This window comes from Barbus barbus, assembly GCF_936440315.1.
Source record: "Barbus barbus genome assembly, chromosome: 18".
Taxonomy (NCBI): domain Eukaryota; kingdom Metazoa; phylum Chordata; class Actinopteri; order Cypriniformes; family Cyprinidae; genus Barbus; species Barbus barbus.
In genome coordinates this window covers 30,209,204-30,222,691 of record NC_136746.1, presented here as the reverse complement: position 1 = coordinate 30,222,691, position 13,488 = coordinate 30,209,204, and the positions used below count along the sequence as shown (strand labels likewise).

General features: G+C 36.6%; 1 protein-coding gene across 1 annotated transcript in view; it reads right to left on the bottom strand.

Moving 5' to 3' along the window:
- LOC306884226 (NACHT, LRR and PYD domains-containing protein 3-like) overlaps positions 1 to 6,975 on the bottom strand; it is a gene marked incomplete at its 5' end in the record, with an annotated part of 45,469 nt that extends 38,494 nt beyond the window's left edge. The window contains 4 exons of the mRNA XM_079439945.1: positions 1,122 to 1,361; positions 2,713 to 2,860; positions 5,469 to 5,682; positions 6,958 to 6,975. Of these exons, the coding sequence (XP_079296071.1) occupies positions 1,122 to 1,361; positions 2,713 to 2,860; positions 5,469 to 5,682; positions 6,958 to 6,975 (620 nt within the window). The remainder of the gene's footprint in view (positions 1 to 1,121; positions 1,362 to 2,712; positions 2,861 to 5,468; positions 5,683 to 6,957) is intronic.
- Between the last annotated feature and the right edge of the window lie 6,513 nt (positions 6,976 to 13,488).

Below are 13,488 nucleotides of genomic sequence, written 5' to 3'. Positions count from 1 at the left end.
AAAACAAGGTTTCCTCCTCTCTGTATAAAATACATTGATATAAATGCGCTGGCGTCTGAGAGACAAGTCCTAAGGGACCGTCTGCAAAGTGCCAAACGCTCCTGGTACTAATGGCCTGCAAGGTGTATGTTGTGATCCATTCTTTTCTTTTTTTTGTCCTTTTCTAAATATCAGTGGTCACTTTTGAAGATCATTCCTCCGCTGAAGAACAGTGAAAGTAAAGCTTCTGGAAAAAAACGTTCCTTGAAAGATCCTGATGATCAGATTTGAGATGCATTGATTTTTCAAAAAAATGTCTGATGTAAAACTGAGCTGCTTCAGTCCAGTAAGTGTTCATCTGGAAATATGACTAATATCATAATTTTTTTCTTTTGTTTGCAGCAAAAAGGCAATACAGGCAATAATAATTAATTGCAGAAGGAGAAAATATGGGTTAAATTAATCTGTAATCAAGTCTGTTTCTGAAGTGGACAGTCACTGTTGGGAAATGAAATATTCTATAATCTAACATTGTTTGTGTCACAGTTATGATCTGTTTTTGTTTAGTTATGTTTAGTTCTAGATAAATCCTTCAATCTTACTATTGGAGCTGCCCGTATCAAATTATTATTTAACAGGAAGCAAACTATGCAAAAGCGGCAGTCCTTCCGGTGCACTTAGTGTCCGAATTCACTCACTCGTTTTCATTCACTCCTTCAAGTGAACTATATGAGTGGACTAATGTAGGGAATAGTGAATGAGGGTATAGGGGGCGATTTCGGATACAGCTTTTGTCTACCGTCCTAGTTTATCCCCATGGTTATTAGTTAATTAATTGAAGTTAATTAATTGAAGATTAAACGGGGGGAAAAAATGATTACTCAACCATCAATTAGGTGTCGATATGCACTAAGCATGTAAACGACCATTGAACAAAAGAAGAAAGAAACAGCATGGTGTGGTTTTTCTTAGCGTCCGTTTCCATAGTGATTCGTCGCTCTGTTGAGAATGTCTTAACCAGAAACATACTCGGAGTTGAATGAACTTACTCCCGGACGCGTTTCTGGAACCACATACCTCGAGTAAGCAAGGTTTGGGGTTAATCAATCCAAAGTTCAGGGTTTAGCTGAAGGTAAATTAACCAAGCTTTCTGGAATACACCCCGGGTCTGGTCTGAGGTGTTTTGTGCTGGTTTGACCTGCAGTGCTTTGATGGCGTTCTGATAGCAGGTGAGCCGCTGCTGTTTGTCTTTGGCACAGAGAGCTGCTCGCCGCCACATCTGAGCGCAGACCATCTCTCCCTCGTTACTGACCCGCTGCATGTCCAGCAGAACCGACTCACCCAGCCGGGCCTTGAGCAGAACACGCTGCTTCAGCAGAACCCTGGAGCAAACACGGAGAACACAACACAGAATCAGATGGCTTTATGACTGCATGATGACTTTTGAGTGGCTGATAACTCATTTAATGCAACTGAGAATTACACTAGCATGCAAAATAAATAAATAAAATTCTGTTTCAAACAATATTAATTGCAAAAAAAATCATTTCAAAATGTTAATTTAATCTAAATGGCAAAAAATCATGTTTCAAACAATCGAAAAATGTTTTGAAAAATACTAATTAGCCCATTTTGCATTGTAACATTAATTTCAGAAAAATTAAGCACATTTTGCTCCAAATTCTCATTAGTGTACAAGAATACAAAATGCAAAGACATTTTTTTAAGTATAGATTACAATACTGTTTTTGCATGGCAATTTGTAACATTTATTACATTTACATTAAATACATCACAATCAAGCATATTTCACCCAAAAGTACTTCAATTTCAAAATCAAGAATTATATTAGAAAGTATATTAGAATTATATTAGAAACATTATTAATAATATAATAATGATGTTTGCGTCCAGAAATGACCGTTCACAATTTTGTATTGAAGTAGTTTTGGGGAAATGTGCTTATTTGTCATGGAAATAATGTCAGAATGCTAATTATTCATTCATATTTATAAAAAATATTACTTTTTGTATTTCTTTTCTTTGGTTTGTGGGGTGAAATGTGACCCACACACTTCTTTGTGAAACACTTATTGCTGATCACAAAATAGAAACACGCAGTACACACGTACGACCAGCAGCTGTCACTAAAACATCTACTAAAGAATTATTTGTAACCAAAAGTTCTTCCATTAATTCATGCAACTCAACATTTCAAGCCTTTTGAAATCTATTTGTCCCACTATGTGAGTTCATCTTTAATCTAGACTATATAAAACCACGCATTAGCAAACATAAATAAGTTCCCTCACATGTGAATGCCACAGTTTCCTTTTAAACAAGATTTCCCTATTCAAGACAATGTCTGAAACTCTATATAGCTAGCACTTCTCATGTAAACATGTCTTATGATGAATCACGTGCTGTGTTACTCATTGCATTTGAATAAATGTGAATACAAGTGTGCTGTAATGATGCAGTTCTGCAGAGATCCACCAGATGGCGCCATTCACTGATAAACACATTCAAGCCATTATATGATTTATCTATGATAGTTTATATACACACACTCTAGATCTAGAACAAATGAAATGCAGATTTCAGCACGGCTCTGTTCTGCTTCATTTCTATCACCTCCGGCTCTAGTTTGTCCTGTATTCAGTGACCCATGAAGCTCTGCAGATGATAAAGTGCAGCTGTATGTCAGCGGTGTGTGTTAAAGGAAGGACTCACAGTCTGTGTTTGGTGTGTGGGGTCTCTCTGACAGACTCATCCAGCAGCTGCAGGCCTCTCCTCCAGTCTCCAGCGTCCGCATGAATCTGAAGCAGAGCGCTGACCACAGCCGTCCACACCTTCAGGTCATCATCAGCAACGCCAGCATCTAGAAAACACACCAGAACCAAGCATCACATCACTAAACTCTCACAGACAGATATATTCATAAAATACAATGCCATAAAACCTTCTGTGAGCAAAACAATCAGCAACTCCATCCCTGCAGGATTATTTACACATCATTTCTTTTCAGGAAAGCAGATTCTTCCAGTAAAACAGACATAGTATGCATTTTATTCACTTTCCAGCTTTTCAAAAAATGGCTAAAATATATTTTAAATATATGCTTAATATCTGTTGTAAACAGTGAAGCTCAATGAAATACATTTTCGAAATTAAAATATATTTACTTTTTATTTAACACAACAAAATATACTTCAAAATGTATTTCAGGGGAAGAATATGCATTTCCAATCTTACAGCAGCCTACATTTAGACTAAATGCACGTGGATGGAATAGCCCACCAGAGATCAAAAACAGAGTTATAATGATTTAATCTTTATATATATATATATATATATATATATATATATATATATATAAGCATATTTTAGAAAATATATTTTTACCATTTTGCATATTTTGTAAAAATGCTAGATAGATAGATAGATAGATAGATAGATAGATAGATAGATAGATAGATAGATAGATAGATAGATAGATAGATAGATAGATAGATAGATAGAAATAGTATATAGGGATAGTAGTAGCTTTTTATTTAATTTTTTCATTGATATGTTTATTATTGAAATGTTGTTGTTATATGCATGTGTCAATTTTATTTAATTTCTTTATTTTCTTAAACATGTGGGTAGATAGTATTTATAGAGTTTTAGTTACTTTTTTTTTTAGTAACTTTTTAGTTTTAGTTACTTTTTCTTATTTGTAAGTCGCTTTGGACAAAAGCGTCTGCTAAATGACAAAAGTAAAGTAAGTAAGTAAAAGTATATACTCTTAAGGTGTAACCAATGATTAAAAAAAATAAAAAAACTTTCAACTAATAAAAACATAATTTCTAACAGAATTAAATGGATAGCTCACTTTAAAAAATTATTCTGTCATAATTTACTCCCCCTCATGTCATTTCAACCCATAAGACTTTGGTTTATTTTGAAATCTGACAGGTTTCTGTCTCTCCACTGAAAGTCTGGGCAACCAAATCTATAAAGACCCAATAAGTTCATAAAGGTGTTGTAAAAATGAATATGAATTGAGCGGTTTAATTCAAGTCTTGTGAAAAAATATGTGGACTTTCAACGGAGGGACAGAAACCTCACAGATTTCATTAAAAGTATCTTGTGTTTTGGAGATGAGTGAGTAATGAGAGCGTCTGCAGCGCAGCTTTAATCCAGCAGGTGGCTGCAGAGCTCCATCGTCAGCATTGGTGGTTCAGTGGTAGAATTCTCGCCTGCCACGCGGGAGGCCCGGGTTCGATTCCCGGCCAATGCAGATACACATTTTCAGTTTTTACGTGTTAAAAATTTAAATCCTAATAAACCACAAAAGGAGCAGTTTCTGGTCACCCAGTATGTTTCTCCATACTATGGAAGTCAATGGGGACCAGCAAAGGTTTGTTTATCCACGTTCTTCAAAATATCTACTTTTGTGTTCAGCAGAAGAAAGAAACTCATACAGGTTTGGAACAACATGAGGGTGAGAAAATAATGAGAGGATTTTCATTTTGGGTGAACTATCCTTTTAAAGCTTCTGGAACTCATTACTACACTGCAACAAATCATTTTCATCCTCGGCATTTTAGTCGTCTTCCCAGTAAAAATATCTAAATATCCTTAAATCAAGAAAGCAAAATGTGACATAAGATATTAAGTCTTGCTTTTTTGGGAAATGTATCAAAATCAAGAGAGTTTCTGCTTAAGACAAAATATCTGCTAATGGGATCGGAAAAATAATCCTGTCTTCCCACTGACTTTCATTTCATTTTGATCAGGTTTAAAAAAAAAAACAACAATATTTTGAGTCATTTTGCTTCCCAATTAAATCCATCTTGATTTAAGGATGTTTAGAAAGTTGTACTGGAAACAAGACAAAATTACTACATTACAAAATCATTTTTTGCAGTGTAAAATGTTATGGTTAAATATAATATACTAGCAATGCATGCATAGCTACAGTATATGATCATAAACTGTAAATCATAAATATTACTAAAATATTACAATAATATATATATATATATATATATATATATATATATATATATATAAAAAATAGCTATATAATTATTATAATTATAAAATATTACAATAATATTACAATTATTATATATATATATATATATATATATATATATAGAATAGAATAGCGATATAATTATAGAATAATTAAAGGTATAGAATATTTTTATAATATAGTAATATAATAAAATAATTATATAATAAAAATTAAATTAAATCAATCCTGATGATTGAGGAATTTGATGATCTGAGGAATTATTCATGTTTGGAGCACAAATGTTAAATGAATGTTCACTAATAAAGTTATACATAATACATACAATTATTTTTAATTATAAAATAATGAAAATAATTATTGAATTATAGAATAATAATGTAACATAATATATAGAATTAGAGTTTGAATGATATATCGGTTTGGCCGATTAATCGGCACTGATAGTTGACTCACATCTGACCTTTGAGGATCACATCAAAAATCTGTGTAAGACCTCTTTTTTCCACCCGAGGAACATCGCCAAACTTTGCCCTTTGCTCACTTTTGGAGATGCAGAAAAGCTTGTCCATGCCTTTGTCTCCTCGAGGCTGGACTATTGTAATGTGCTCCTCATCGGGATCCCTGGCAAAAACCTCCAGAACCTGCAGTACATTCAGAACAGTGCTGCTAGGATCCTGATGAGAGTGCGCAAATATGATCATCTGAGGACACCACAGTCGGTGGATTTTAAAACCCACCTTTTTAGCAGAGCTTTTGCTTGATTTTTTTTTTTTTTTTTTTTTTTTAAATTGTAGCACTTCGGGATTTTGTTGTAATATAAAGTGCGTTACAAATAAAATGTATTATAATTATTATTATATTTATATTACACATACTGTTCTAAAACAATTAATTTACATTGATTTACAGATCATTGTACTGACTACTGAACACTTCATAGTCTTTTTTCATTTTTAACATCTTTTGAATTTACAATTATGTTTAATGTATTGATACTAATACATGGTAATAATGCACTGGTATATATTTGCTCAGGTCAGTAAATAATTCAATGTTTTGTTACAAAAAGTCACCTGATGCAAAACAATATCCACCCAACCTCAATCTAAAGACTTCATTTTACTATTCTGTATTATTTCACTATTTAATTATACTATTGTAACATATTACTATTTAAGATGTATTTTAATATTCTGCTCTACACCTTAATGTGCTTTTATACACCACAACAATCACTTGCATACCGATGACAATTTGCACTTGCATCATAATATGTATTTAAATGCGCCGCATCATAATATGTATTTAAATGCGCCGCTGCAGCTTGTGTTTAGTTGCTAACTGAATCACACTGACTCTGTACGCTCTGCACAATGATAATAAAGCTGAATCTAATTTAATCTGATCTCGTTTGGACGGCCGGCATGTATTAAAGCAGCATGTGTAATAGTTTGAATGTGTTGGTGATGCACAGGCCGTCTGCTGAGATTTGTTTGTCTGGCTGAGAGTCAAGCTTATTGTTTCATGCAGCTTATAATTTGAGAAAGTCATTTAATGCATGCTGAGATGTGGAATAGAGTGGCTCTCTGTGATTATCTTGTCTGTTCAGGTCCACATCAGGAGCTCAGTATTACACGCTCAACATTCAATACACCCAATCAGATTGAGAGATGATTGTATGTAATACAGAGCCAAAGATGCATCTTACATTTGTATGTGAGTAAAATGAGTCTGTGTTATCATTTTTGTTTAGTTTAACTTAATATAAATGTGATAAAATACACTAAAACTAAACAAAAATAAACAAAAACTAAAACATACACATTTAAAAATAAATAAATATATAAATAAAAATAAAAATGACAAAAACCCAACAAAATTACTAAAACTAACTAAAATTACAGTGAAAACAGAAAATATAAAAATAAAATATATTTTAAAATATTTACGGTGGTCACGTGACCCATACACGCGATGGTTGAGAGATACTGAAGCTCCGTCCAAACCCCCTTCCTTTTGCAATTTAACTAGTTTATTAATACTTGACAGTCAGTATCTTTTACTTGCAATAGTGTCAGCTCAATGCAAGGGAACAGAAAACAGGACTTTTCGCCTTCCACAACCCCTTCAGGGAAGAAAAAGATGAAGCTAGCGAGTACCGAAGCTAATGTGACCGACGCCATTGCGGAGGCGCTTTCAAAACAGCAAATCTCGCTTGAAACAACGGTTCAGAAAGCTATAAGAGTGGCCATGGAGGATGTTAAATCATCTCTGATAGAGCTCCGCCAAGAAGTACAATCTCAAACGAACACGGTACGAGATTTGATATCAAAGGTTGACAAGGTCCAGGGTGAGACGCGACAGATGAAGAAAGATTTAAACATGTGTACAACAGAGCAGCAAAACCTCACCTCGAAAATTGCGGAACTAGAGGACAGGTCTCGCCGTAATAATGTGCGTCTGGTGGGGCTCCAGCAGGGCCGAGAAGGAGATGACCCAATAGGTTTCCTTCAAAAGATGCTCCCCACCTGGATACCAGCGCTCAAGAAGAAGGGTCCGATTGAGGTCGACCGAGCTCATAGAATTTACGGCTCTGGTAAATCCCGCACTTTAATCTTTCGCGTGTTACGGTACCAGGACCGGCAAGCGATCCTTCAGGGAGCCAGGGAAGTGATGAAAACCGAACCGATTCGTGATCAGGATCACCTGTTGCGTTTCTACGCCGACTACAGCGGGTTCACCTCCCGTAGACGACAGGCTTTCGGAAGTATTCAAAAGGAGTTGCATGCACTGGGAATTCCAAACTTCCTCATTTACCCTGCCATTCTTCGTGTCAGTTCTGGTGGAAATCAACACTCCTTCGAATCAGTTAAAAAAGCGGAAGAATTCTTAGAGGAAGCCCGTAATAGCCATGCATCGGGTGCCAGACGTAAACTGGCCTTTCATGGACCACCGCCGCCTCCTATGGATGATTAAAGAGTCCACGATCGGGTTAGGAGTAAGCGCCTCTGTCGTAACGTAAAGTTTAAATAATGTAACGTTTTGTTTCAGAGGGTTTGAGTCCTGAGATTTTAGTTAGTTTATTTTTAATTTGGTGAAGCACTTGCACTCTATTCATTTATTTTATACATATATTTTTGACTGTCATTACTGTTTACATTATGCATGTTGTTATTTCTCATATTTCATGTTCAATGGAAGAGGGGGGTTGACGTTGACTTTCTGAGGAACGAAGGTGGATGTTGCCACGGGCCCTTATAATGTTGGGGGATTTTGCGGTCTCGGATAGGGGGTATTTGTTCATGTTATTTCTATGTATCTGTTGCATTATTTTGGTTTTGTCACAGGTCAGGCAGATACATTTTGGTTGTGCAAAACTTCTTAATATTCACATCATTTTTCTAATAGGTTATGGATAAGCTCAAAGTTATATCGCTTAATATCAGAGGACTTAATAGCCCAAACAAAAGAGCCAAACTTTTGATCTACTTGCGCAGGAAAGCGGTTGATATCGCCTTAATTCAGGAAACCCATCTAAAGAAAGCAGATGTTCAGAGGTTACAGAACAAATTTTACAGAGTGGCAGCTTTCTCTACTGACAATACTAAAACTAAAGGTACTATTGTTTTGATCTCTCGTAGATGTAACCTCAAGATTGATAGTGAGAGCCAAGATCAATCTGGTAGACTTGCCTATGTGTGCACAAATATTAGGGGGAAGAAAATAGCATTTGTATCAATCTATGCCCCCACAATATTTGAGGCTACCTTTTTTCCGCAAATTACTAACCATTTGATTTCGTTGATAGATTATTCTCTGATTATAGGGGGGGACATGAATGCGGTGATAGATCTAGTATTGGATAGATCTTCCTCCTGCAATCAAGTCCAGATTAATTCTTCCGCTGCACTTAATAATTTTGTAAAAGCGCTGAATTTGGTCGATGTTTGGAGATCTGGGAACCCCTTGAGTAGAGATTATACATTTTTCTCGACACGTCATCTCTCATATTCAAGAATAGACTACCTACTGTGCTCCAAGGAACTTTTGATTTCTTTTGATCAGACGATGATACTTCCAGCTATTCTTGCAGATCATAATCCTATAATGGCAGATTTCAATTGTAATTTCTTTGCTGAAAGATCCCAACGGTGGCGTTTTAACACCTCTCTTTTACAGAATAACCAGTTCGATGTAGACTTCAAGGCTGGTCTGTCGGAATTTCTTTCGTTTAATATTGGATCGGTTGAAGACCCTATATTTGTGTGGGAAGCCACGAAAGGTTTTATCAAAGATTTTTCTATAGCCTTTGCTACTAATTTAAAAAAGATGCAAAATCAGAGAATTGACTATTTAGAAAAAGAATGTAAATCACTTGAATGTTCGTTAAAATCTTCATTTTCCAATTCTGTATTTAAGATGCTTCAAACCCTTAAGGCGGAACTGAATGATCTTCTGAGAAGGAAAGCAGAATTTGTACTTCATAGAACTAGACAGAACTATTACTTTAATGGTGCTAGACCTAGCAAACTTTTAGCCCTCAGATTGAAACAAAGTCAAGCGAAAGCTTGTATTGATATAATCAATCACCCATCCAAAGGACTGGTTAGGAATAGCAAAGAAATAAACTCTGCATTTTCTGACTTCTTTTCTAAACTCTATATATCTGAGCTTAATTCCTCTAGTTCAAGTTGTAGTACTTTCTTGCAGTCTCTTACCTTACCTCGTCTTAGTCACGAAGAAGCAGAACAGTTAGGACAGCCGGTTACCTTGGAGGAACTTAAAGAGGCGTTACAAGGTGCTAACAAACGCAAGGCGCCAGGTCTAGACGGGATCCCTGTAGAGTTATTCCTTAAATATTTTGATTTACTCGGTCCTGTCTTCCTGACGGCCATTCATGCGGCAATAGAAGCTGGGGCCTTTCACCCACAGTTGAACACAGCACTTATATCGTTGATACCCAAAAAAGGGAAAGATCACTCAAACTGTGCAAATTACAGACCCATTAGCTTGTTAAATACAGATATTAAAATGTATGCTAGAATTTTGGCCTTGCGATTACAACGTTATATAAACAAATTGGTTCATCCAGATCAGACCGGCTTCATGCCAGGTAGATTGGCGGCAGATAACATCCGGAGATTACTGCATGTCATACATGAATCCCGAGCTTGTCCCACTCCAGCTGCAGTTCTCTCCTTGGACGCGGAGAAGGCGTTTGACAGACTGGAGTGGGATTACCTCTGGTCTATCTTGGAGGCTTTTGGCATTGGAACAAATTTTGTGAATATGATAAAGGTATTATATAAAAACCCAACGGCTTCTGTTATAACCAATGGGGTGCATTCTTTACCTTTTAATTTAAAACGTGGCACCAGACAAGGGTGCCCGTTATCCCCCATGCTATTTGCACTGTCGCTCGAGCCACTAGCCCAGCTGATACGACAAGAAAACATTTGTTCAATTTCAGTTAAGTCTTACAAACATCATATCTCTCTCTATGCGGATGACATTTTACTGTTTATTTCGGACCTACAAGCTTCATTTCCCCGGATACTGAAGGTATTTGGAAAGTTCAGTATGCTTTCCGGGTATAAAATCAATTGGGATAAATCCTCTTTGCTTCCACTTAATTGCATGGCTAAAAAAGTTAGACTACCATGTAATGTTCCCATACAAACTTCCATTATTTACTTAGGCATTGTAGTTCAACTATCCCTGCAGGCTATTCCAGATGCCAACTATCCCCAAACTCTATCTAGGGTGGAGCAAGATCTCCAAAAATGGACCTCGATGCCTTTATCACTACATGCCAGAATAGCGAGTGTTAAAATGGATGTTTTGCCACGAATCAATTTTCTCAGTTCTATGATCCCGTTACCTGCTCCTAAAAAGTTTTGGCACAAACTTAATTCTATGATTCGTAAATTCATCTGGAATGGGAAACAACCTAGATTGAAATTTGAAACTCTGCAGCGTACAAAAGATAAGGGGGGATTAGCTCTTCCGAACTTTGAATTATATCATAGGGCTTTTCAAATAAAATGCATCAATGTTTGGCTTAACCCGCTCTCTAGGGTTCCTTGGAGAGAAATTGAAATGAGGTTAGCAGATAAATATAGGTTACAAGATATACTGTTCTCTGGGCTAAACAACAAACAATGTATGGATGCTTTTGGTCCAATTATTGCCAATACAATAGTCAATTTTAAACTGATGGAAAAATGCACTCAACTTACACATAAGTGGCACACCCATACACCTATTTGGTATAATAATGATATTCGTTCTGGTGGTGCACCATTTTTCTCAAGAGATTGGATGCAGAAAGGCATTTATACATTAAGAGATATTTCAAGTTCTAATTGCATGTTAAGTTTTCAAGAACTGTGTGAGCGGTATGGAACTGAACCCTCATCTCTGTTCTTATATTTGCGCCTAAGGTCAGCCATGAAGGCCTACGGGGTTCCCTGGGGGGAAAGTCTTCCCAGGCATCCAATCATTGCTTGGTTTGATCTGTCCACTTCTAGCCATTTCACCTCATGGATATACAGAAAGGCCTTGGAGGCTACAACAACACGCTTAGTTATACAGCGTACTTGGGAAAGAGACTGTCAACAAGAGGACGGTGTTACGGACTGGGAAAGAGTATGGCAGAACATTTTTACTTCATCTAAAAACCCCAATCACCAAATGATTCATTATAATTTATGTCACAGAACTTATTGGACTCCACTCAAAAGACATCGTATCGACTCCTCTTTTAGTCCCTTCTGTGATAAATGTCCTGACCAACAACTCGGATCCTTTTTTCATATGATGTGGGAATGTCAAAAAGTAAAAAACTTTTGGAGTGAGGTGTGTAATATCTTATCAAAAATGATTGACTATCCTATACCGGTGAACCCCTCTATATTATTATTGAGTGATGACTCTGTTGAATCTCTCTAAGCTACAAAGAACTGTTTGGCTGGCCGGCTTAACATCTGCAAAAAAACTGTTAGCGCAACACTGGCTTCCGCCACATAGCCTGGATATGTGCAAGTGGTTGATACAACTTCGGGACATTATAATGCTTGAATTATCCACAGCTCGAGTGAATTTGGCACAAATGTCTACATTAAAGATCTGGACTATAGCTGCTGAGAAGATCTCCAAGTATATTGCACAAAACAATGATCAGGACTCAGAATGAATGCTTAATGCTGTATTTTTATTTTTATTTTTTTTATTTTTTCCATTCCTAACTGCTGGAATTTGTGTTTTATGATTCCTGTGGCTTTGGTTTTATGTTTACTGTCTATTCTTTAGGTACCCATTTTAAAGAGACCGCAAGGGAAGGGAGGGATGGGTGGGGTGGGGGGAAAGTTGAATTGATACGTGATATCATGCTGTTAAGTTGTTATTCAGGTTGGTAAATTGTTGTTAATAAAAAAAAAAAAAAAAAAAAAAAAAAAAAAAAATATTTACAAAAAAAAAAAAGTAAAAAGTCGTGACGTATTGTCAAGTATGGTGACCCATACTCGAAATTGGTGCTCTGCGTTTAACCCATCCAAGTGCACACACACAGCAGTGAGTAGTGAACAAATGCACACACACACACACACACACACCGTGAACACACACCCGGAGCAGTGGGCAGCCATGCTGCGGCGCCCGGGGAGCAGTTGGGGGTTCGGTGCCTTGCTCAAAGGCACCTCAGTCGTGGTATTGAGGGTGGAGAGAGCGCTGGACATTCCCTCCCCCCACCTACAATTCCTGCCGGCCGGGGGCTCGAACTTGCAACCTTTCGATTACGAGTCCGACTCTCTAACCATTAGGCCACGACTTCCCACAAAAGCATTATATCTATGATGAAATTCACCTGTACAGGTTCCAGTGGGCGTCGTCTTTAGGTGGGCATGTCCGTTTATCATCAGGTGCTACAGCAGAGCCGTTTAGCTCCACCCCCTCAGGGCGGAGTTTAAGGACGGTTACCTAGACAACACAATACTGTGCATTATGGGATGCCAGTTTTGATGAGAATTTGTTTTTACTTTAGAAATTGAGTGTTATGTACCTAGAAGTCTCTATAAGTCTTTAACAACAAATGCATACAGGCACATGTATGAAATAATAGTCAGAAAAATATATTTTCTATATAATATAAATATTATATTATATAGAAATTCTGCTGCTTGTAATGTAAATCAGTGAGATGTTTCTAACAGTAGAGCAGATACTGACATGAAATGATCTAAATATCAGCGGTTGCTCTACATCTCTAATAATATGTTTTAGTAAGATGAGATTGAAATGATCCAAACATATAATGCAGTGCAATGCAATGCTGTTTGAGAGATGAAGAAATAAACGCTCCTCAGAAGATGTGAGATGTTTTGGAGGCTTGTGAAGATCATTCTTCCGCTGAGGAACACTGAAAATAAAGCCTCTGGAAACAAACGCTCCTCAATAGATCCTGATGATCAGATTTGAGACGC